Consider the following 25,408-nt stretch of genomic DNA (forward strand, 5'->3'; position numbering starts at 1 on the left):
ATCCCATAATCAGACCTGCAACTGCCTGGGGAACCCTCAGCTCGGTCCCTGGGCAAGTGCTGGGGAAGCAGATAAGCCCGCATCAGGCCTGAGTTCCCGAGAAGCTGCGGAGGGGGCTGTGGAGGAAGTGGTTCCCCGGAGTTAGGCCCCCTGCAGCGAGGGAGCAGCGGGGGGGGGGGTGGGGGGGTGGGGGGGTGGGGGGGAGGGCAGCAGCAGAGGACCGACCCCCCGGGTTGGGGAGGCAGGGGTCTGTCAAAGCGGAAAAGCTGGGAGCAGTAGTTGGAAGCCACAGACAGGAACTAACTCCCTGGAGGGCTAGACTGTGGGGGACCCCTCGCAGCCCACTACCCACCGCGGGCCTGCGCTCCTCCACCCGCCCCCTTGGGGGCCTGATCTTAGAGGACCTTGTTCAGACGGGAACCAGGCCCCGTAAACGCAAGGGTCTGGCCCAAGGTCACGCCGCGAGCTAAGGATGCACTTGGCACCTGCAGCACAGACTTGTGCGCTCCCGTTGCTCACTGATCTCCGTGCCATGCGCACTCCCGCTCGCCATCCGCCCCGGGGTCCCCGGGACCCGCGTCACCGCCTCCCCGCACGCTCCCTACCCCGCCCCTCGGGATCCTTTAAGAGGCGGGGTTTGGCCGCCAGCCCCGAGGCCCGGGCAAAAGCCTGGGACTTTACTCCGGCGGCGACGGCGGTGGCGGCGGCGAGCGAGTCCCTGCTCCATCAGCTGCCGCAACCGCCGCGCCCCGAGCCGGAGCCACGATGAGCGGCAGGGTGGGCGATTTGAGCCCCAAACAGCAGGAGGCTCTGGCCAAAGTGAGTCCTCCACCCTGGCCCGGGGCGGGGATGCCGGCCAGCGGGGCAGGGGCTGGGAGCGGGAGGCGGAGGGGGCCGGCAGCCAGGCGAGGGGGGGGCGCACATGGCACCTGGCGCCCTGCCCCGGCCCGCCTAGGGGGCGCCGGGGAAGTTTGGCCGCCCCCGCCCCGGCCCCGGCCCCCCAGCCCCGGGAGCTGCCACCTGGGAAGCAGTGGTTGCTTGGAAGCCCTGGGAGGCAGCTGAGGGCACAAAGGCAACGTTTATCCTCGGGGGGCTGGCAGGGACTCGGGCCCCGGGGGCAGGGGCAGGGCCTCGGCTTCTCTCCCACTTCCGGGAGGTTTTCCTCTTGAGAAGAGGGCCCTGGACAGCTCCTCAGGAGGCCTGCGTAGCTCTTGGTGGGGCACCAGGTGGCTGTGCGTGCGACCTTGGCCAAACCCCTGTCCAGCTCTTTGCATCTTGCCGGCCTGAAAGCCAGGAGGGAGGACCAGGTGATGCTAAAGACAGCGGCTTCACGCGCAAAGTGGAGGATCCCTCCTCCCCCACGCCAGCCCCGTGACTCCCTGGGTTTGGGGTTAGTGGGAGCAGACACCAGCCCTCCCCTGTCTATCTTGCAACTCAGCTCCAGCCTGGCTCAGGACTTACTTGGGTGCACCTGCTGTTGCCTTAGCAGCGCCTTAGCACCTGGGCAGAAATTCTAGGGCTGGCCACCCCGCTCTGCACTGCCTTGAATCTCTCTCTGTCTTTGGGAGAAGGGAGACTGGCCCGTTGTCTGCCCCAGAGTCAACTGGGTCGGGCCCAGGTTCTGGAGGCTCCGTGGCTGGGCAACTTTCCATTGTGGGAAAGGATGGGGGGTGGCGGCGCCGGTGGTGGCGGCTGTCTCCTGCCGTGGCAGCAGTGGGCAGGGCCTGGCCCTGGGAAGGCTTTGTCCCAGGCCAGGCCTCCCCCATGCCAGGGAGGCTGGAAAGGGCGGCCTCAGAGTTTACTGCTGACCCGCAGGGGAAGTCGGGCAGAGAAGGGATTAAGTGGTGATTAAACCGCAAACCAGGGGCCCAGTGGGGTCCTTGGTGCCTGTGGTTTGGATGAAAACTTTTCCCTGGGAGCTGCTTTCCGGGGCCGGGTCCCTGCTGACCTAGGCAAGGGGCAGAGGTGGCCGGTTCCCATTGGTCCCCTCCCGAGCTGTCCTGTAGGTCAGTGACCCGGGAAAGGTGAGTGGCTGGGACATGGAGCCTGCTGCACTACAGGGACGGGGAGAGGCTGGAGGTGGGAGTGGCCGGCCTGCCGGGTCATTGTCCACCTGCCTTGTTTGTCACCACCTGCTTGTGCCTCCTGGGACCGTTCCCTCTCTCTGGACCCCTGGCCTCCCTTCCTTCGCCCACTGCCTGTGAAGTTCTTGGAGCCCACCCTGGAAGCCACTGTGCTATGCAGCCACGCGAGAGCGCCCTCCTCCTGCTTTCTGGTCCCCTCCCCCCGCACACTGGTCACCTGCCAGCCCAGCGGTGTGTGTGTGTGTGTGTGTAAGACCACCGTGAGAAGACCCTGGACTCTGGACTCAGGCAGGCCCCAGTCTGCATCCCAGCTCTGCTGGTTACTGTTCGACCTTGGACTTGTGACTCAGCCTCTCTGAGCTTTCACTCCTTCATGTCTAAAATGGGGACAGGGGTACCCCTAGGGGCTCCGAGTGAGGAGTGAGTCCAGGGCCGAGATCAGCGCTGGGCACGCGGGCAGCGCTTGGAACCCAGAGTGCCTGCTGTGACAGCTGGCTGGCGCGCAGCGGCCTGCCCACTGCACTGGGCTGTGAACGCGCGGGCCACAAGGCAGGAGCAGAGTCTCTCTCCCTTCCCTCCTCTTCTCCAGCGAGATAGGGTGGGCCACGCCACACACGGTGTCTGCAGAGTGGAATCGGGCTGGAGAGGGGTCCAGCCCAGGGGCCCCCGCTCACCCAGCTGCCTCTCCCTACAGTTTCGAGAGAACGTCCAGGATGTGTTGCCCACCCTGCCGAATCCAGATGACTACTTTCTCCTGCGCTGGCTCCGAGGTGAGGGAGGAGGGGCTGCCGGGGGCGGGCTGGGGCGGGGGGCTTGTTCTGGGGCACAGAATGCCACCCCCTGAAGCCCCTGCTCGTGGCGACGTCAGCCCAGGAGGCGTTCAGCAAGAGAAAACCTCAACCCTCTTATTGGAGACTCCGAGAGGTGAAGTGACTTGCTCCAGGTCACACAGCGAGCAAGTCCTTCCTGTCCACTCCAGAAATCTGCTGTGCTGATGGGCTTGGGGGAGCTGGCTGGGGAGTAGCCAGTCCAAGAAAGGCCCCAGCCGTGTGGGAAGTCAGAGCCTGGGAGAGGCCGGCCCTGTGCCTGCCCTGCTGGGGTGGCCACTCCCCTGCGGCCAGCAGCAGCCCACTGGACAAGTGGGCAGTGTGCATAGGGCAGGGGTGGCTCAGGGCGGGCTCAGCCCAGCTTGGGCTGACAAGGCTCTGCCGCCACCAGGCTCCTGGGCCCTGAGCTCTTGTTCCAGCTCTGCACCGGTGTGGCTGTGGCACCCGCTAGGGGCCGGGCTCCTCCCCCGAGAGAGCAGGCTGACACGGGCTGAGAGCTCTGTCTGTGACCGGGAAGCCCACACGTTTCTGTGAGCACCAGGGTCGCGCTCAACCCGGTCCCCCAACTCCTGAAAAACCCTTTCATCCTTTCCCTTCTTCTCTCCGGTGAGTCAAGTCAATGCCAGCCTCCCCGGTTCTTCTGACACACTTTCATTGCTTATTTCCTTTGTAGACGCTTTATTGCCAGGCATCGAAATCCTAAAAAAAATGTCCCTTAGATGAACAGAGCTTTGTAGTGATGTAGAATCCTACCCCCAAACATTAAGGGGTAAATCCTGCTCTTATTAATGATTTACGGACATGGACACACACACACACACATACAACATGCATGCACACACTTACATATACACATGTACTCACACACACTCACTTATACACACATACATGCACACACATATACACACAAACACGCATACACACTCACATTCACACACTCACATATACACACATGCACACATTCACTTATGCACACATACACACATACATTCACAAATACACACATGCACACATTCACATATGCACACATACACGCTCACACACCTGCAAACACACATGCACACACTTACACACTCATATATATACACACATACTCATATACACACATGCACACACTCACATATGCACACATACACACACACCTGCAAACACACATATACACACTCACACACCTGCAAACACACATGCACACACATACACACATATATATACACATACACTCATGTACACACATGCACACATACACACATGCACACATACACACTCACATATACACACACTCATACACATACACACACACACTCACATACACACACATTCACACACATTCACACCCCCCCAGGAGTCTTGGAGCAGGTGACGAGACATGTTTTCTTTCCCGAAACTGAATGCAGATAGCCAGCTCCTGACCGACTGCCAAGAACCACCTGAGGGCTGGCGCCTCTCGGAGAGCCCTGCGGGGCCTCCCGTCCCTCTGAGAGTGTCACTTGTCCTCTTCCTCCTGTTCCCCAGCCCCGCCTGCCCAGCCTGCCCAGCCTGCCCAGCGAGGGGGCGGCCGTGGAGTGGGTCCAGGCGGCAGGCAGTTCTAGCCCAGCATTTGCTGAAGGGCTGGAGCAAGAAGCCAGTGGGTGGAGAGAGGAGGTAGGCCGTGGCCTCCTTAAAGGGCCAGGCGAGATACACACACGCCAGCTAGCAGGATGCTGTCAGGGCAGGCTGTGTGGTCTCAGAGAGCTGATCTACCCCCTAACTCCTGAGTCCTGGGGTCACCCCTCTTTCCATAAGGCTTAATGGTTTACCCAATACACTGGGTATACTCCCAGGAATAGCAAACATCACCCCATTTGTCAGATGAGAAAACTGAGGCCTTGGGCAGGGGGCCTACCTGAAGGCACAGAGTGCCAAGCAGAATCGGGGGTGGGGGAGGTGTGCAGAAAGCCTGGGACTCCCGACTCAGGGGCAGCGTGCCTCCCAGTGGCCCACAGATCCCTCCTGGGAAGCCACGCGGCTCGGCTGCAGACCCAGTCCCCTCTGCATTCATTGGGCTTGTGTCTCAGGTCTCCCGGGCAGGAGCTCAGGCCTGCTCGGCCTTGTGATGAATTTCAATGAGGGTTTCTCTTTTGGTTTTTCAAAGTAGCAACAACAGCCACAGAAACCCTTTTCTGTTACTCTCTGATTCTGGAGGGGTCATTTGCAGATCCCCCGACCTGGGTGGGGACTTGGAGGTTCAGTGGGGTTTTTTTTTGCACTGCCCCCCACACCTCCACTGGGCACTGAGGGTGGGTACCCAAGCCCTCGCTGTCTCTCCCTGGGCCCCCCGGCGAGGAGGATCAGAGAGCAGCAGGATGAAGCAAGCCCGTGGTGGAGATGTGTGGACTTGTGATACTCCACGAGGTGCCTGAGCTGCCCCTGAACGTGGCAGCAGGGGCTCCTGGAGACGCCTGGCTCAGCAGGCACCTGGGGACATGGAGCAGGGTGATGCCAGGAGCAGGTGGCACCTCGGGCTGGCAAGGCAGAGCCCTGTGGATGTTCAGCCCCCGCCCCCCCACACCCCAGCAGATAAAGGTTAACTGGACAGCTTCCCCAAGATAAGAGGGCTCGTAATTCACCACCACTCCTGTTCCCTGGGAAGATAAGGATACTCCTTATGCAAGGGGGTTGCCCCTGGCCCAATGCCCCCACCTTAAGAGCATGCTGCCTTGTGTGCCTAGCTTACTCCATGATTGGCTCAGAGGTGTGCAGCGTCTTGTCCAAGGTCAAACAGAGAAGGTGGGGGAGCCAGGATGCAAACCCAGGTCATGTTCCTCCATAAGCTGCCCCATGCTGGCACGGTGGCTGTGAAGGGTGGTATCAGGAGGAGCTTCCTAAGGCAAGGGCGGCTGCTCAGCTCTGCCAGCCTGGGTCCAGCACCTACGATGGGCATGGCGCGGGTCAAAGCTCTTAATGCGCTCTCCGGTCCCAAGGGAGAAGATCAGATTGCCCGATGGTGGCATCAGGGGACGTGCCCAACCGCTCCTGAGGAGCGATGATCAAAGGACCGGCAACAGTCCGGAGGGCAGTGTGCAGTCTGGCCCGGGTTCCAGGCCTATCAGCAGATCTAGATGTCAATCAGACCCACAGAGGACGTACAGCCGGGAGGGACAGGTCAGAGGGCGGATGACAAATTGGTCAGAATCTAGATCTCCGAATGTCTTGAGAGGGTGGAATGAAACCCTCCTGTAACATGATGAAATTTGATAGGGATGGATGGATGGAGGCTCCCGCCTCCCCAGGTAGGGGCCGGAGGCTTAGCAGCTGCACAGGTGAAAAGGATTTGGGGTTTTTGGTTGACTGTGTTAAGGGTGTGACTGTTGCTAAGAGAGTTCTTGGGCTTTAGTGGCAAAGGCAGGCAGCACCTGGTGCTGGGCGGGGCTCTGCACCACACTCTGCAAGGGGCACTGGCTAACTGGGAACCATCCAGATGGAGGTTGTTTGGAAGGGACGAGAGGGTGGATGGTGGCAAGTGGCTGCAGACTCCAGAGGATGACCTGCACGGTGGGAGGGGAGACTCCCGGTGGCTAAGAATTGGTCCCAGTCGCTGAGGGATTGTAACGTGGCTTAGTATCTCTGGGCGGGGGTGGGGGATCTCAGCTCAATATACCCAATAGAACGGTAAGTGGGGGGCAGGTGTTGTGGCTCAGCCCGCTGTGTTGTTGCATGGGATGCCCGCGTCCCATATTGGAAGGCTAGTTCAAGTCCCACCTGCTCTGCTTCCCAGCCGTCTTCTTGCTCATGCGCCTGGGAAGGCTGCAGATGATGGCTCAAGTACTTAGGTCCCTGCCACCCATGTGGGGCACCTGGATGGAGTTCCTGGCTCAGCCCTGGCTGTTGCTATCATCTGAGGCGTGTATCAGTGGATGGAAGATCTCTCTCTCTGTGCCAGCTGCACCCCGATAACAGGGCAGCCGTGTTCATCTTTGAACTGTGGGTCAGTTTTTTAGGACTGATGTTAGTGCAGGAGATAAAGTTTGGCCGTGTAGTGGGGGATGGCCAAATGATAAGAGGGTCCAGGGTTCGCATTCCCTGAGATGAGATAAGACCCTTCACTTGCCTGTAGCCACTGGGTTGAAGTTACAATGTTGCCTCCAAGCGCCTGGAACCTTGACCTGCTGCACCCACAAAGCCCTGGGCCAGGGGCAGGTCCTCCCATCAGCTCCCACCTGTGGGCTGGTGTGTGTGGCCGGCAGCTCCGGGGACAGGGAGCTCTCCCCACCCTGAGACACTCACCCCACCCCATGCTGGACTTGCCCTGACTATGTTTCCTTGTTTCAGCGAGAGGCTTCGACCTGCAGAAGTCCGAGGCCATGCTGCGGAAGGTGAGCGCCGTGTGTCTGCAGCTCCCACTGTCGGCTCAGTTCCTCCCCGTGAGGATCGCGCCTTGCTTGGACTTCCTGGCCTGCTTCTGCCTACCTTGACCGCAGCCCTTGGCTTATACAACGTGCCTGAGTATTAAGTCACCACTGTTGTGCCTTGCCCCTCTGGGCCCAGGTGCGTTCCCTCCCCTGCAGACACGGAGCTGTCACTGCGCTGGGCCAGCCGGAAGTGATAAGCTCTCAAACCTTCTTCCTGCCTCTCGCCTTCCCGTGAACACGGTGGTCAGGGGCTCTGTCCGTGCTGTCGCTTACGTGCTAGATGCCTGTGGAGGCCCCACCCCTCCTCCTGCTCTTTAAATGTCCCGATGGTGTCTTTGCAGCACGTGGAGTTCCGAAAGCAAAAGGACATTGACAACATCTTTAGCTGGCAGCCTCCAGAGGTGAGGACAAATTCTCCCATCCCCACCCCCGCAACTTGTGTCCACTGGGACCCATGGAGGAAAGGTGTGGCAGTGGTGTCTGAGCCCAGGTGGCTCTCAGAGTGGGTACGCCTGGGCACCCAGGGGAAGGAGAGGATGAGGGGCCTGGAAGAAGGTCCTGTGATCTGGGGAAGGCCTGGATGAGCCGGGCGTGCTGAGCAGGTGCCTCCCCTGCATCTCTGCCCAGGTGGTCCAGCAGTACCTGTCGGGGGGCATGTGTGGCTACGACCTGGAGGGCTGCCCGGTCTGGTACGACATCATCGGCCCTCTGGATGCCAAGGGGCTGCTGTTCTCAGCCACCAAGCAGGACCTGCTCAAGACCAAGATGCGGGACTGCGAGCTGCTTCTGCAGGAGTGCGCCCGCCAGACCACTAAGGTGAGCGCGGCTGGGACTGAGCCACCTGCCCGCCATGGCAGAGGTGATCAGACAAGAGGGGGCTGTCACATGGAGATCCAGCCGATCATTCAGGAGCGGGGCTGTCGTATGGGGATCCAGGGGATCAGACAAGAGGGGGCTGTCACGTGGGGATCCAGCCAATCAGATAGGAGGGGGCTGTCATGTGGGATCCAGCCAATCAGACAGGAGGGGGGCTGTCATGTGGGATCCAGGGGATCAGACAGGAGCGGGGCTGTCACGTGGGATCTAGGCGATCAGACAGGAGGGGGCTGTCACGTGGGGATCCAGGAGATCAGACAGGAGGGGGCTGTCATGTGGGGATCCAGGAGATCAGACAGGAGGGGGCTGTCACGTGGGATCTAGGGGATCAGACAGGAGGGGGCTGTCATGTGGGGATCCAGGAGATCAGACAGGAGGGGGCTGTCACGTGGGGATCCAGGGGGTCAGACAGGAGCAGGACTGTCATGTGGGGATCCAGGAGATCAGACAGGAGGGGGCTGTCACGTGGGATCTAGGGGATCAGACAGGAGGGGGCTGTCATGTGGGGATCCAGGGGATCAGACAGGAGGGGGCTGTCATGTGGGATCTAGGCGATCAGACAGGAGCAGGGCTGTCATGTGGGGATCCAGGAGATCAGACAGGAGGGGGCTGTCACGTGGGATCTAGGCGATCAGACAGGAGCAGGGCTGTCATGTGGGGATCCAGGGGATCAGACAGGAGGGGGCTGTCATGTGGGGATCCAGGGGATCGGACAGGAGCAGGGCTGTCACGTGGGGATCCAGGAGATCAGACAGGAGGGGGCTGTCACGTGGGGATCCAGGGGATCAGACAGGAGCAGGGCTGTCATGTGGGGATCCAGGAGATCAGACAGGAGCAGGGCTGTCATGTGGGGATCCAGGAGATCAGACAGGAGGGGGCTGTCATGTGGGATCCAGGGGATCAGACAGGAGGGGGCTGTCATATGGGGATCCAGGAGATCAGACAGGAGGGGGCTGTCACCTGGGCATCCACGGGATCAGACAAGAGTGGGGCTGTCACGTGGGTATCGAAGCACAGCTGAGGCCCGGGGTTTTTGGGTTTTATAGATCGGGGGCAATTTCAGAGTTTTGGAAGCTGACATCCTGTTGCTAGATTTTTATTTTGCCAAGTAAAGACTTAAAAAATGTTGCTATTTTTACTGTAATTAACACCCAAAATTATAGGAATGGCATTATCTCAGAGTAAAAGGCAGTCCTTAAATTTTTTTTTTTTAAAGATTTTTCATTTACTTGAAAGGCAGAGCGATAGAAAGAGGAAGAGAGATCTTCCACACAAGCTCCCCACATGCCTGCAGTAGCCAGGGCTGGGCCAAGCTGAAGCCAGGAGCCTGGAGCTTCATCTGGATCTCCCACAAGGATGGCAGGGGCCCAAGTATTTGGGCCATTTCCACTGCCTTAGCAGGAAGCTACATGGGAAGCAGAGTAGCTGGGGCTTGAACTTGGTGCTGTGATACGCACCAGTTCCTTCCTCCGCTGAGCCACACACCTGTTCCAAGGCAGTCCTTTGGCTGCAGTACATTGAACTTCATTAAAAAAAAAAAAAAAACTCACTGGGGCCGGCACTCTGGTGCAGTGGGTTGACGCCCTGGCCTGAAGCACCGGCATCCCATATGGGCACCGGTTCTAGTCCTAGCTGCTCCTCTTCCGATCCAGCTCTCTGCTATGGCCTGGGAAAGCAGTAGAAGATGGCCCAAGTCCTTGGGCCCCTCACCCATGTGGGAGACCCGGAAGAATCTCCTGGCTTCTGGCTTTGGATCGGCACCACTCCGGCCGTTGCGGCCATCTGGGGAGTGAACCAGCGGATGGAAGACCTCTCTCTCTGTCTCTACCTCTCTCTGTAACTCTGTCTTTAAAAAAAAAAAAAACTCACTATGTTATTATTACTCCCCTGATTTATCTGGGGCCAGTGTAACGTTTGTCATGGGCCAAGCCATCCTTGGACAAGTGTTTGGGTACCCTTGACGTGGCAAACTCAGATTCCAGGCCACAGAAGTTCAGGACAGCTGGTTCCATGACTGAGACAAAGACCGAGGAGGGAGCTGGAGCTGCCAGCCCGGCCGTCTCTGCTCTCTCCCTTCAGAAGTTGCAAAGATCAAGTGGAAGGATGTGACCAAGTTCAGGAACGTTTCCACAGTGTCGGCGGCAAATGCTCCCAGAGCAGCCACTGCATGCAGATGCCCTGGGCTGGGTGTGTGTGTGTGTGTGTGTGTGTGCAGGAAGCATTGGCATGGCAGCCCCTTTCAGGGCACAGCACCTGAGCGGGATGCGGCTGCACGTGGCTGAGTCCATGGGAGGCCACCAGGCCAACCTGAGGAACGGCAGGGACCTGAGCGGTCACGTGGTTTTCTGGATGAGCACGGGCCAGGCCACGGCTCCAGCCAGGGTGATGATCTTGGTTTGGAAAACCCTAGGCCCAACCCTGGCCACCTCTGGTTGCCCCAAGGGAGCGAGGCACCACCAGCATTCTCCCTGAAACGGGGTGCCCCATGTGACTCCCTCTGCTCTGTGGTCCCGGCAGTTGGGAAGGAAGGTGGAGACCATCACCATGATTTACGACTGCGAGGGGCTCGGCCTCAGGCATCTCTGGAAGCCTGCGGTGGAAGCCTATGGAGAGGTGAGAGAGGGTGAGAGAGGGTGCGGAGGGCGCGGGAGACAGAGCCGAGGGGGAGGGGAGCCGGCCTCCTCCGCAGGGGTGAGGCCAGACGGGGCGGATTCTGGAAGGCGGGGCGGATTCTGGAAGGCGGAGTCCCTAGCATCAGAGCCGTTCCGTTTCCACAGTTCCTCTGCATGTTCGAGGAAAATTATCCTGAGACACTGAAGCGCCTCTTTGTTGTCAAAGGTGGGTCAGGGATGATGTCATGCAGGTCGGGGATGATGTCATGCAGGTGGGGGGGGGAGGCGGGGCCAGACATAGGACTGGGTGGGGCCGATTCGGGAGAGGAGAAGCGAGTGAGCCGGGGAGGGGCCTAAGCGTGTGTCCAGGAAAGGGACCCTTGACACCTGCCAGGAAGGGAGCCCGTAGCTGTCCCACTGCACTGCCTGAGGAGCTGGGCGTCACAGGGGCACACAGCCTGGGCTGCCCATGGGAGCCCCGTGGCGCGCGGGGCCCCACCCAGCTGGGAGTGCTTTGGAGAAGGGGGTCGTGGACCGAACCGTCTGGGCACGCTGAGCACTGACCCTTGGTCTCGGTTCCAGCTCCCAAGCTGTTTCCTGTGGCCTACAACCTCATCAAGCCCTTCCTGAGCGAGGACACTCGCAAGAAGATCATGGTCCTGGGAGGTGAGGGCCGCAGGATGGGGCGGATGCACGTGGGGCTGGCTGCAGAGGCCACGGCCACTGCCTGGCGGCTGCCTCGGCTCATCTGGTGGTGGTGGGCGGGGCTCTGGCCTGGCTGTTTTCCTAGGAACTCTTTCTCTCAGACACTCATTATTTATTTATTTTTTTAAAGACTTATTTATTCATTTAAAAAGCAGAGTGACAGAGAGGGAGAGAGAAACAGAGACAGAGAGAGGGCCACACTGGCCCAGGCTTAAGCCAGGAACCTGGAACTCTGTCTGGGTCTCCCTATGGGTGGCAGGGGCCTGAGCACTTGGGCCATCTTCTGCAGCTTTTCCCAGGTGCATCTGCAGGGAGCTGGATGGGAAGTGGAGCAGCCGGGACTCGAACTGGCACTCACATGGGATGCCGGCATTGGCTTTACCTACTGTGCCACAGTACCAAGCCCCTCTCAGACACACTTGAAGCAATCACTGGGCTCCCCGTGACAGATTCAAAGATGATGGAAACACCCGTCCTTGCCCTCAAAGAGCTTATAGCATTGACAGGGGCGAGAGAAACCACACAGCAAACTAGACGTGGCACAGAGACAAATTGGACATGGCACAGAGAGGTGCCCTAGAGATCAGTCAAAGAACAAGGTTGCTTTAGTTTGGAGGCATGTAGGAGGGGCTACCCTGGACGAGTGCCTGCTGTGGGCCAGGCCCTGCACCGGGAGCCAAGGCTGCAAAGATGAAGACTTGGAGTCCCTGGGGAAGCTCTTGGCCTCTCAGGGGAAGGGAGACACAGAGGGCTGTCTAGCAGCTGGCTATGGTAAGTGCAAGAGAGGGGAGCCCACAAGGGGCCTGGGAGCCCAAGCAGGGGCACCCACCCCCCGTTCCCGACCTGAGCTAGGGAGGTGATGCCTCCCAGAGCTGCCTGCCGCAGAGTGCCAGCCAGCCAGGCAGGTGAGATGGAGCAAGGCAGGAAGCTGCCTGGCAGAAGGAGCAACGTTGAGCCAAGACCTTACCCAGCACGGCACAGGCGGTTGTTACGGAAAGTGAGGCAGGGCATGGCAGGAGACGAGGCTGGGGAGAGGGAGCCAGGGGGGCACGGAACCCTAGACTCCCTGGTGAGGAGCTGGGACATGACTCTGCAGGCCGCCGGGCACCAGGGAGGAGAGCTCTGGGCAGGGGAGCCCCGCGATCAGGTTGTACACTGAGCAACACTGTGTTGGCAGGGTTGGGAAGGGCAGGTGCCAGTGTGCAGACCGTTGCCACAGTTGATGCAAGGGGCATTGTCAGCCTGAACCGGAGCAGTGGCAAAAGGGATTGGGGAGAGGACGGACTTAGCCAGCACTGTGGAGCAGTAGGTGGGGCGCTGCCTGCGACGCCAGCATGTGAGCCCAGGATAAAGCCCTGGCTGCTCCACTTCTGATCCAGCTCCCTGCTAATGTGCCTGGGAAAGCAACAGAGGACAGCCTGAGTGCTTGGGCCCCTGCACCCTCATGGGAAACCAGGATGGAGTTCCTGGCTCGTGGCTTCGACCTGGCCCAGCCCTGGCTATTACGGCCATTTGGGGAGTGAACCAGCAAATGGAAGCTTGCGCTCTCTCTCTCTCTCTCGCTCTCTCTCTCTCTGACTTTACCTTTCAAATAAGTAAGTCAACCTTGTTTATTTGAAAGGCAGAGTTATGGGGTGAGAGTGTGCATGCACATGAGAGAGAAAAACAAATCTTCATCCGCTGGTTCATTCCCCATATGGCTGCAACAGCCAGAGCTGAGCCAGGCTGAAGCCAGGAGTCTCTCCCAGGTCTCCCATGTAGGTGCAGGGGCCCAAGCACTTGGGCCATCCTCTGCTGCTTTTCCAGGCTCATTAGCAGGGAGCTGGATCAGAACTGGAGCAGCCAGGACTCAAACCGGTCCCCATAAGGGATGCTGGCACTGCAGTCAGTGGCTTAACTTGCTGTGCCACTCCACCAGCCCCAATCTTTTTTTTTTTAAAGATTTATTTAGGAAGTAAAATAGCAGAACTCAGTCAACCAGATGTGGAGGGAGAAAGAGAAATCTAGGAGTCCTTGGTGTCTGGCACAAGCGGTTGAGTAGGTGGCGGTGTGGTTAGACACTGGGAAAGACTTGTGGAAGAGTAAACTTGAAGTAAACTTGAAGTTGACTTTGAGGAGTTTGAGATATACAGAGTTTTGGGAACACTTGAGGCAGCAGCTTACGAGAGAATGCCAGCGTGGAGATCACATTTGTCAAAGGCAGCAGCTGAAACCTGGAGAGAGAAGACTGATTGTGGAAGCACAGAGCCTGGACCCCAGGGGCTATCCAAGTTCAAGGGCAGGCGGAGCAAGAGGAGCCCACCGGGGAGTCTGGGAAGTGGTTAGTGAGGCTGGCAGAGTAGCTGTCAGTGGGGATTGGATATGTAGGGGAGCGGGAAGAATGCCAGGCCACGGGGGAAGGTGTGACTCAAAAGGGAGCCACAGGATGTGCAGTACCAAGGCCGGCCCCGGGGCAGGCGGGGAGGAGTTCCATTTTGCTGGGGCAGGAAGTGGAGTGGTAGGAGTAAGGGCTGGAAAAGTAGACAGGGCCAGGTTCCTGCGGGGTTTGATGCCACCTATGGAGTTGAACTTGGGGTGATGAGGACTCGGGAAGCTTCTGAATGACACGCTCCCCACTGTGTGCCAGGGAGACCCTGGGAGTGGAGAGAGGGGTCATCACCAACGCATGGGGCTCCTGGCTTCTAGAAGCTTCTAGAACCAGCTCTGGTGGCAGCAGGTTCTCCTTGCTACCTCAGCTACTCTCTCTGTAAGATGGGAAGAACACTCCTGGCCTTATCCCAAGTCTGCAACTGAGCCAAAGGCGTCTGTGGCTTTTGGTTTTTCTGTGCCTGCCACCCACCACGTGCATGATGGGAGGTTTGGTTGCTGGGCAGCAGAGCTACAGGGGAGGTTCGGTCTGTTCTCCCACCCACACCTAAAAAACTCTTTCAACCAAACCCGCCTCCAGGGAGGTGGGGGGCAGGGAGGTACAGGATCTTCAATGCAGGAGCGAGGAAATTCACTCCAGGCTGATCATTGGCGCTTAGTGGTGCCAGTGAAGTCACCCCAAGACCATAAACACACACTGTGTTCCCAGGAGTCACTTGGTCGCAGGACCATAAAAAAGCAAGGCTGGCACCTTCTGTCTGGGGATGCAGCCAGCCCAGCACAGGACACGGGGTTGCGTCCTGGGGCTCAGAGCCACTGCCTCTAATGGAGCTAAGACGGCCAGTGTGGCAAAGGGAGCTGGTATCAAGATACTGCATTTGGCCGATGTTTCTTTAGGCACCTGGACTGGTGGAGAAGTGGTTCTTGGTTCTCAGCTCTGGCTGTGCCAGAGTCAAACTCTGCTGGTCGGGAAAGAAAAAAGAAAAAAATGAGAGGGACCACAGGAAGCTGAGTGGGACCACAGGAAGCGAAGCGGCTAAAAGCAACAGGGGCAGAAGTAGAAGCTGCGGCCGGGCTGACGCCAAGGGAACCCTTTTAAAGGGTTGCTCTGCAGTGATGCGTTTGCTCAGTAAGTCACAGCTGAGCACGGCCAGGTGTGGGGCAACGTGGGAGTGAGACACACACACAGATTTGGGGCCATTTGTGATGCCGGCATCCCATATCAGGGCGCCTGCTCAGAGTCCTGGCTGCTCCACTTCCCATCCAGCTCCCCACTAACGTGCCTGGGAAAGCAGCGGAGGATGGCCCAAGTGCTTGGGCTCCTGCCACCCATGTGGGAGACCTGGATGGAGTTCCAGGCTCCTGGCTTCGACCTGGCCCAGCCCTGGCTGTTGGGGCCATTTGAGGAGGGAACCAGCAGATAGAAGACCTTTGTCTCTCCCTCTCCCTGTCTCTCTTTCACTCTGCAAAGACAGGCACAGCCCTGCCCTCACCAAGTGCAGCCTAAGCAGGATGGGTGATATTGATTCAGGCCTCTGAACACGCTGTTTCCTCTGCATACTGCCCCCCTCCCCCACTTCTGCTTGTGCTTCTGTATTTGTCTCGCCTTCCTAGGGGACTAAACTCACGCATGCCCGGCCCTTGGCCCTTGGTGACGCCTGCTGCCGTGTACCGAGTTCATGTCACATCCACCATAACCCTCTGGAGCAGGAGGTTCTAGGCTCAGTAGCTCAGCTGGTTGGAGGAATGAGGACAGGAACCCAGACCCCCCTGGTGCTTAGTCTAGGGCAGGGCTGTCCCCTGGGTGGTCTAGGGCAGGGCTGTCCCCTGGGTGATGACGACTCCTGAATTCTCTGCAGCTCTCTCTCATATGCTCCTAATGCTTCTTTTTTGGCAGAGGGGCGTGGGGAGAGGAGCAGGGACAGGTGTTTCTGCCTCGTTAGTGTAGACCAACCGGGGCTGTGCGATCTTGCCTGGCAGTGACACGTGCCTGGCCTTCCCTGTCTTGTCAGCAAACTGGAAGGAGGTTTTACTGAAATACATCAGTCCCGACCAGGTGCCTGTGGAGTACGGGGGCACCATGACCGACCCTGATGGAGACCCCAAGTGCAAGTCCAAGGTAGGGGCTGCCGGGGGGACCAGAGGCGAATGGGGGAGGCCTGGCTCACATGCACCTTCCAACTCACCCCGTTGCGGCTCCTCTCGCAGATCAAGTACGGGGGTGACATCCCCAAGAAATACTACGTGCGCGACCAGGTGAAGCAGCAGTACGAACACAGCGTGCACATTTCCCGCGGCTCCTCCCACCAAGTGGAGTATGAGATCCTCTTTCCCGGCTGTGTGCTCAGGTGAGGGGCCCGGGGGCCCATGCCGGGAGGTGCGAGCCTTCCACTCGCAGGTGCGGGAACATGCACAGGGCACGCCGAGAGAGGAGCCTGCCCGAACAGGTGCATATCCCCTGCAGGTGGCAGTTTATGTCCGAAGGGGCGGATGTTGGTTTTGGGATTTTCCTGAAGACCAAGATGGGGGAGCGGCAGCGAGCCGGGGAGATGACGGAGGTGCTGCCCAACCAGAGGTACAACTCCCACCTGGTGCCTGAGGACGGGACCCTCACCTGCAGCGAGCCCGGCATCTGTAAGTATCCCCCTGTCTGTCTTGGCCGTGCCTTTATGCACCTGTCCTGCTTTCTGCCCCGGAGGCCCTGTCCCTGCGTGGATTTAGACTCTCAGAAGCCGAGCTGCCCAGTGGGGAGACCTAGACTTTGGAGAGGTGGAATGACTTGTTCCAGGTGACCCAGCTGCCTTATGGCAGGATGGGACTCCCAGGTGTCGGTGAGTCCCAGTCCTGAGGCACCGCTGGGGCTCAGAACGTGTGCTTTTCCCAGCCCAGGTGTAACTGGGTCTGTGGCGATGGCCACGTGTGTCTTAGGGACGCTCCTTGTGCATGGGATCAGAGAGGCGGAACTGGCTGGGTGGGGGGCAGGGACCACACTTGGCCCCGCCCCTCTGTGTTTCACCCAGGTCCAGCTTGAGCAGAGAGAATGGGCACATCCTGTGACCGGGCCATTTTATCTCCGGAGAGTGAGAGTGGCAACTAGATATCTGCAGTGGCCTTTGACCTCGGTGGACTTGGCAGTGCCGAGGAAAATTCCCTTTGCCTCAGCAGTTCTCCTTGTGGAAATTTATCCTACAGAAATAGCGACATAGATATGGAAAGCCCGAGGGACACAGGTGTTCCTAACAGCCCGGCGAGCTGGCAGGAAACTACATGGCCATAATAAGGCCTTGTTAAGTGCTTCGGTCATCCATACAAGGGGACATCCTATGCCCATGAAAGAAAATGACATGTAAAGTATCTGACGCGTGTCCAACAAAAGAAACACAAAACATAGGCACTCGCTTTGGTGCAAAAGAGAAAGAAAAAGAATTCTGGGCCCCTGTGCTAGCTGTTACAGTGCTTTATCTCTTGGGTGCTTCTGGAGGGCTTTTATGTTCAACATGATTTCTGGAAATCTATTTTACTGTGATCATGAACTATATTTATACACACACACGCACATGCACACGCGTGCACACACACACACACACTCCTTCCCTGAAATCAAATCTTCAGCTTTCTTTCTATTTGAGCCAAGGGCTTTGTATGGAAAACCAGTGAAAGCAAGCGCCATCTCATCAGATCTCAGGACTTTTTTTTTTCCTTTTCCTTTTGATGATTTCTTTTTGTTTTATTTGAAAGGCAGACAGAGATGGAAAGAGCTTTTGTCTGTGGGTTCATTTCCCAAATGCCTGCAACGGCCAAAGCCAGGGGCCGGGAACTGGATCCAGGTCTCCACGTGGGAAGCAGGGATTTCCGAGGGCTTGAGCCATCACCTGCCGCCTCTCAGGGCGTGCGCTAGGAGGAAGCTGGAACTGGGAAGTGGAGCCGGGACTCAAAGCCAGGCTCTCCGATGTGGGATGTGGGCATTTTAACTGCTGAGCCACACAGCTAACCAGCTGCATGGCTTTAGGCAGCTGACGCCACCTCCCGGAGTTTCAGCTTGCTGATTGCTGGAGCGAGGTAGCCCTGATGGTTTAACGTGATAAGGTCTGTGTGGCCCGTAGCACAATGCCTGGCAGAGAGCAACCGCTGGCTACTTCACGGCCACCACGGTTAGGGCAGGTGGGCGAGAAGCCCCGAGCCCACACTCCCACAGCAGCATCTGCAGGAGATCCAAGGCCGTCTCACAGACGTCTGGGGCTCTGTGAGTGTCCACAGCGTCCCCGCCACCTCCCTCACGTCCCAGGCAGCCTTCAGTCCCTGCTGCCCCCTTCTTACAGACGGGAACTCGTGGTGCCGTATGGCTCCTCGGGGAGGAAAGGGGAGGGGAGGGCAGTATTTTTGTTAGTGAGCAGCCGGGTCCCTGGGGAGAAGGCGTTTGCTGTGAGCTTTGGCAAGAGCCAGGCTTAGCACCAGCCCAGACACTGTCACCCACACAGGAGAATGTGCACTGTACACAGGACCTTGGATTTCTTTGTTTTTTAGACAGGGAAGCTGGAGTTTAGAGCAGGGATGTTATCTTTCAGTGGCTTCTGTAGACATCCCAAGATGGAACACGCCAGAAATTCCTGGAGTCCTGGCCCAGGATCTCTTGGCTGCAGGCTGTCCTAGTGACAATCAGAAAGTCTGTCCTTGATGTGACAGAGGAAAGAGTGGACCCCAGCCCAGGGGAGTCCTGGAGGCAGTCAGGGAGCCCCAGCCCATCTTCCAGCTTCGCCCGTTGAAGGACACAGCCCACAAAGGCGCCGCGAACCTTTTGTCGCGTTTTTTTTTTGTTTTTGTTTTTTTTTTTGACAGGCAGAGTGGACAGTGAGAGAGAGAGACAGAGAAAAAGGTCTTTCTTTGCCGTTGGTTCACCCTCCAATGGCTGCCGTGGTCAGCATGCTGTGGCCGGCACACCGCGCGGATCCAAAGGCAGGATCCAGGTGCTTCTCCTGGTCTCCCATGGGGTGCAGGGCCCAAGGACTTGGGCCATCCTCCACTGCACTCCCTGGCCACAGCAGAGAGCTGGCCTGGAAGAGGGGCAACCGGGACAGAATCTGGTGCCCCAACCGGGATTAGAACCCGGTGTGCCGGCGCCGCAAGGCGGAGGATTAGCCTAGTGAGCCGTGGCGCCGGCTCGGCACCGCGAACCTTTTAGCATCGCCAGGCGTGGGTCTGTAAATCCCACATTAATTTTAGCTCCTCTTGGACCATCCCCTCACCTGCCTGCAGGGCTGTGGCTATGATCTGCTTCTTTCCCATTCCCAGGAGGAACGGGGTCTGGCCATGGTGTCTGATCCCCTTTCCCAGGTGTCAAGACAAAGAGGTGGGATCAGCCGTGGTCTGGGATTGCGGCTCAGGTTCAGAGCCCAGAGAATCCAGCATTAGGTTGCAAGCTCACCTGTGTGAGGGCGGTGCCCTCGGAGAAGCAGGAGACCCGTGGCAAAGAGAAATGTGATCGCCCCGTGGAGGGATTAGACCTCTGGGCCGGTCTCCAATGCCAAGAGCACATGAACCCTCCCTGGGCTCCCCCTGTCCACGTCCAAGGGTACTGAGTCACTGGGGAGGTGGACCAGATTCTGAAACGAAGGAATCAGAGAATAGATCTGCCTTTTGCCCACAGGAGTGACCAAGGTGGAACAGAAGACCTCCACCACCACAGGGAGCTTACACGGGGTGGCCGGCAGTGCAGGGTGGAGAGAGCCCTCCCGGAGTCGGCCGTGCCCGCGTCCTGAGCAAGTGTCTCTACATCTTAGGGTAGGGAATGTCCGGCCCTGCCGAGGCCACCGCCGGCAGGAAGTTCAATAAATCTATAGCAGGCTTATTTTTAAGTTGATCACTTTGCATGGCCCGCAAGTGATGTTATAAATATCCTAACGGCCCTTGGCAGAAAAATGTACCCTGCAGCAAATAATCAGATTTGGCTTTTCTTCTCCTTAAAGGGAAAGAAGAGGAGTAGAGCCTGAGATCCTTTTTTTTTTTTTTTTTCCCCCAAGATTTATTTTTATTTATTGGAAAGGCAGAGTTACAGAGAGAGGGAGAGACAGAGATCTTCCTCCCCTGATTCACTCTCCAAATGGCCTCAATGGCCAGGGCTGGGCCAGACTGAAGCCAGGAGCCAGGAGCTTCTTCCAGGTCTCTTAGCTGGATCACAGGGGCCCAAGCTCTTGGGCCATCCTCCGCTGCTTTCCCAGGTGTATTAGCAGGGAGCTGGATTGGAAGTGGAGGAGCTGGGACTTGAACCAACGCCCACATGGGATGCCAGCATAGCTTTACCTGCTATGCCACAGTGCCAGCCTGAGACAGGACTCTTAATCTGGCATCCACAAAATTCCTAGAGCAGTGGTCTCAACCCTAAATACCAAACGCTCTCCTTTTATAACAAATAGTGTCCAATATCCCCTTTACTGTGCGAGGGGGAATTCACCACAATATAACCCATCTACACACATAATTTCAACGTCAATTATGATTTCTTTGTAATATGAAAGTGAAATTAAGTTGACTGAGAATATATGTTTTTTAGAGATTTACTTATCTGAAAGGCATAGTAACAGAGAGGGAAGACAGAAATCTTTGATCTGTTGGTTCACTCCCTAAATGGCTGTGACAATGGGAGCTGGGCCAGGCCAAAGCCTGGAGCCAGGAGCTTCTTTCCTTTGGATCTTCTACATGGGTGGCGTGGGCCCAAGGGCTTGGGCTACCCTCTGCTGCTTTCCCAGGCACGTTAGCAGGAAGCTGGGGGAGAAACAGAGCAGCTAGAACTTGAATTGGCACTCTAGTACTCTAGTATGGAATGCCGGCATTGTAGGCAGCGGCTTAACCTGCTGGGCCACAATGCCAGCCCCTAGGATATATAAATATATATTTCAATGTATAAAGGAGGGGCTGGGAGAAAATTAAAATTAATAAATATGTTTTTTGAATAAGGGAAAAAATGTATAAAGGAGGGGCGAGATTACAGCAACTCCCCTTCCCCTTCAGAATGGAACCCCGGCCCCAGGGAACCTGACATTGTGTGTTTTGATCATTTCCTCCTGGGAGGCGGTTACCTAACAAGAGGTGAAGGAGCCTACACCTGGGGGTCTCTGGGGGCGCTGAGAGTGGCTGATTAGCATCTGAATGAAGCCTGCAGACCCTGGAGCTGCACGCACCTTGGGCCCGGGCCTCCAACCCAGGGGCAGAGAGCACAGTGGGGGTACTTAGTCCAGGGAGCTCAAGACCTCTCTAGCGGCATGGCGGCCTCTGGCTGCTCAGACCCTGTCATCCAGGGCAGAGGGGACGCCTCACTCTTTCTGGGGGCGCGGGTGGGGGTGGGGGTGGAGGAGCACCCATGAGTCCTGGAAGACTGGGAGAAAACAGGTGACTGATGCTCACTTCCCACCAGGTCTGAAAGATGCATTCTGTCAAGGGACGGGAAAGGAGAGAGGCTATGTTTTAGGATTAAACACAGACTTTTGTGTCCCCACCTCCCCTCTCCCCCGCTGCTGTTGGGGAAAGTGAGAGAATACCAGGCTAAGGAAGGGGCAGAGCTAGGGTTTTTATTTTTTAAGATTTTTTTTTCATTTATTGGAAAGGCAGTTATAGACAGAGAGGTCTTCCATCCCCTGGTTCACTCCCCAAATGGCCACAAAAGCAGCAGGGGCCCAAGGATGTGGGCCATCTTCCACTGCTTTCCCAGGCCATAGCAGGGAGCTGGATTGGAAGTGGAGCAGCCGGGACTCGAACTGGTGCTCTGATATTTTTAGTTTAATTTGACCTCACAGTGAGTTATTAGGGATAGCTCCGCTGTAGTCGAGGGCCATCTGTTTGAGCAATTGTCCTCTGGGGGACATCTGAGTCTCCCTACCCGATCCTTGTCACACACAGGTGCGCTGAGCGTCTTTATCCATTTCTCTTGCTGTGGATAAATTGCTGGCAGACGGAGTCTGCACATTTTATCTTTTGGCAGAGACCGAACAAGGCCAAGCCTTCCATGGCCCAAGTCAGGCTGGCCAGAGGCAGCCATGTGGGCAAGAGGGAAAGCCTAAAATGCCCCACAGGTCCTCACTGCGTGGCCAAACAGCCCTTCTCCTTACAGGCTATAACACAGGACCAGTGTGTGAGGGAACACACACATTACTGTCACAGCGACTACTGCTGCCACTCATTCTTTTTTTTTTTTTTTTTTTAAAGATTTATTTATTTATTTGGAAGTCAGAGTTACACAGAGAAGGAGAGGCAGAGAGAGAGAGAGGTCTTCCATCCGCTGGTTTACTCCCCAGATGGCCCCAACGGCCGGAGCGGCGCCGATCTAAAGCCAGGAGCCAGGAGCTTCTTCTGGGTCGCCCATGTGGGTGCAGAGCCCCAAGGACTTGGGCCATCTTCTACTGCTTTCCCAGGCCACAGCAGAGAGCTGGATCGAAAGTGGAGCAGCATTGGCCCTGCCACTAATTCTTCTTCCCCTCTCAAAGCTCAGCGAAAGCTGCAACTTGTCTGAAGGGCCCTGGTTTTGGTCTATAGGGGCCCCTGTTCTAAGGCAGAGGTGGACATCTGGCCCATGGCCTCCGTATGAGGCTCAAGAAATCATTTGGTCTCAAAATTCAATACATCCGTGTAGCTGGCTAATTTTCAAGTTGATGGTTTTGTACGGCCTGCGGCTGGCGTGATAAATACCCTTATGGCCCTTTGGCGGGGGAATAAAGGATCCCTCACCCCTATAAGCTGTCCCAGATGTGACTGTCACTCATCTGGCTTCCGTTTTCCTTTCCCCGTGGCAAATGTCTCGACCATGCAGCGAGGCTAAGTTACAGAAGGTCAGGGTCTATCACCGACGCTACCTTCACCCCAGTACCCACCACAACTACCGTGCTCAGTGAACAAAAATCAGCAGTGATCACAATAGAAAAAAACATTTAAAAAAGCAATATTGGGGCCGGCTCTGTGGCACAGTGGGTTAAAGTCCTAGCCACCGGTTCGAGTCCCGGCTGCTCCACTTCCCATCTGGCTCTCTGCTATGGCCTGGGAAAGCAGTAGAAGATGGTCCAAGTCTTGGGGCCCTGCACCCACATGGGAGACCTGGAAGAAGCTCCTGGCTCCTGGCTGTGGCTCAGCACAGCTCCCATCATTGCGATCAACTGGGGAGTGAACCAGCGGATGGAAGACCTCTCTCTCTGGCTCTACCTCTCTCTGTCACTCTTTCAAATAAATCTTTTTCTTTTTTTTCGACAGAGTGGACAGTGAGAGAGAGAGAGAGAGAAAGGTCTTCCTTTTGCCATTGGTTCACCCTTCAATGGCCGCTGCGGCCAGTGTGCTGTGGCTGGCGCACCGCGCTGATCCGAAGCCAGGAGCCAGGTGCTTCTCCTGGTCTCCCATGGGGTGCAGGGTCCAAGCACTTGGGCCATCCTCCACTGCACTCCCGGGCCACAGCAGAGAGCTGGCCTGGAAGAAGGGCAACCAGGACAGAATCCGGCACCCCAACCAGGACTAGAACCCAGTGTGCTGGCGCCGCAAGGCGGAGGATTAGCCTAGTGAGCCACGGCGCTGGCCTCAAATAAATCTTAAAATTTAAAAAACCAAAAAAAAAAAAAAAAAAACAAAAAAAAACAAAAAAAGCAATACCCCCCCCAGCCCTGCCCCCGCCCCGCCCAGAAGTGTCTCAATGTCCGGTTTTCTGCCTCCTCAGATGTCCTGCGGTTTGACAACACCTACAGCTTCATCCACGCCAAGAAGGTCAGTTTCACGGTGGAGGTCCTGCTGCCAGACAAAGCCTCCGAGGAGAAGATGAAGCAGCTGGGGGCCGACGGCCCCAACTAACGGCCCCCCACCCCCACCCCCACCCCCGCCAGCGGGCCTGAGCCCCTCGGTGTCTCCCTGTCGGCTTCTTCCTAGCAATCATTCCCGCCGCCACCCTGCAGCCCACAGAACCCGGGCTGCAGGAAAGACTTGCGCGGGGAGCTTCCGTTTCAGAATCAGGAGTGGGGGTGGGGTCTCCTTGCCTCTGATTCCTACGGAGGGAGGCCCCAGGAGCTGGCCCCTCGCCCCGTGATGGGATCTGCCTGTCCTGTCTGTCTGTAAGCTGTGCCAACTGTCACTTGTCCAGTGACGAACTAAGCCAGGGAAAGGGGTACCACGGGGTGGCAGCAGGCTAGGAATCAGCAAAGAGGGGGAGCGATCGAGGTCTCACGCTTGCTCCCAAGCCAACGAGGGAGGAAGCCGAGGTCATTGCCAAGGGTAGGGAGTCCACTGGGGGTTGCTGGAGCCATGGTGGGGGTTCTTGGGAACTTTTTCTCACTTTGGCTTTCCCCAAAAAGAGCACAAAATCTTCCCACCCGCGCACCCGGTGGGACGGACAGGCAGGCAGGCTTCTGTCTCGCCCCGGGGAACTCAGCCACTCCTGGGCTCCCACGGTTGCCTCCTTAATCGATTACTAATGATTGTCAGCGACTTGAGCTTCCTGGGACGTGGGTGGCAAGTCCCGGTTCTCCCGGCGGGCTCGCTGCTCCCCCCACGGAGGGCCAGGGAGGCTGGGGGCTGGGAGCGAGTGCTACAGCAGGGGTCTCCGGGCCCCTTCTCATTGCCACCTGCCTCTCATCACGGACCTTCCATCTGACAAGCGGGATCGCGGCAGTAGCACTCAGAGGGGGCCACGTCCCAGTCGTGCCCGCCGGCGTAGGTAGCCAGGCCGGGAGGTCGCCCGGGCGGCATCTCGCGGGGGCCGGGGGGCCGCCTCGCCTCCCCCAGTCCCTAACCCGACCCCACTCGGCCTGCGAAGGAACGCACACAAGTCGGGAAAGCGGACCCACGTTCCCGCGGGAATGCCAGGCCCTGGCCCGGCCGGCACAGAGCTAGACCGGGCCGGAGGGGACCAAGGCTGAGGCTGCAACAGGACCAGTGGGACCAGTCCGCTCAGGACATGCTGGCCTTGGTTTACAATGCTCTGTTAGGAAATTTAACCAATGAATAAAGCAGCGTTCAGTGCGCAGGGAGTGACACTCAATGACCCCCCCGCCCGGTTCCTCTCTACTTCCCCACTCAGCTGCCTCGGGAGAGTGGCACCTTCCCGCCAATGGGCAAGGCGCATGCGCAGGAATCCTGGCCCGCGTCTCTGAGCGCTTTCCGATAGGGCCAGCTATGCTCTGATTGGTTCATCCCGTAGGTGTTTTTTCCGCCATCTTTGCTGAGGGCACCAATAGGCTCCTTTTCGCCTTCACAGTGAGGGCGTAGGCCCCGCCCTGCTTGGCTGATCACTACGTGCCCGGTGGGTCGTGCGCACCCGGAGCCGGTACGGCCTGGCGCCCGCCGCGGGTTACTGAGAGCCCTGAGAGGGAGGGAGGCTGAGGTCACGTGTTTTTAGGGACCGTCTCCTAATTCCGCGCCAGCACTGCCTGTGTGTCAAGGGCTGGGGACAGCTTTTGTGGTCCCCTTCGTCTGGACTTGAGCCCGAGTCCTCGGGAAGTGACCGCTGACCGGACTGCCCCGTAGGACGCGGCATTGGCGAGAGGGCTGAAACCCAGGGGTTCAGTAGGGAATCCGTGGTGTTCCCCCAT

The 25,408-nt window shown here is 57.7% G+C and overlaps 1 protein-coding gene across 1 annotated transcript; it reads left to right on the forward strand.

Moving 5' to 3' along the window:
• Nucleotides 1–690: 690 nt before the first annotated feature.
• Nucleotides 691–24,839, forward strand: SEC14L2 (SEC14 like lipid binding 2). The gene is made up of 12 exons (XM_070065814.2): nucleotides 691–819; nucleotides 2,779–2,854; nucleotides 7,220–7,263; nucleotides 7,641–7,700; nucleotides 7,927–8,115; nucleotides 10,693–10,788; nucleotides 10,953–11,013; nucleotides 11,370–11,453; nucleotides 15,872–15,978; nucleotides 16,068–16,207; nucleotides 16,324–16,493; nucleotides 23,545–24,839. Exons 1-12 carry the CDS (start codon nucleotides 766–768, stop codon nucleotides 23,673–23,675), a joined length of 1,212 nt encoding a protein of 403 aa, XP_069921915.2. The 5' UTR covers nucleotides 691–765; the 3' UTR covers nucleotides 23,676–24,839.
• The last annotated feature ends 569 nt before the right edge of the window (nucleotides 24,840–25,408 follow it).

The sequence above is a fragment of the Oryctolagus cuniculus genome, chromosome 21 (genome assembly GCF_051225735.1).
Source record: "Oryctolagus cuniculus isolate XC-2025 breed Fujian yellow rabbit chromosome 21, ASM5122573v1, whole genome shotgun sequence".
NCBI classification, from domain to species: Eukaryota; Metazoa; Chordata; class Mammalia; order Lagomorpha; family Leporidae; genus Oryctolagus; species Oryctolagus cuniculus.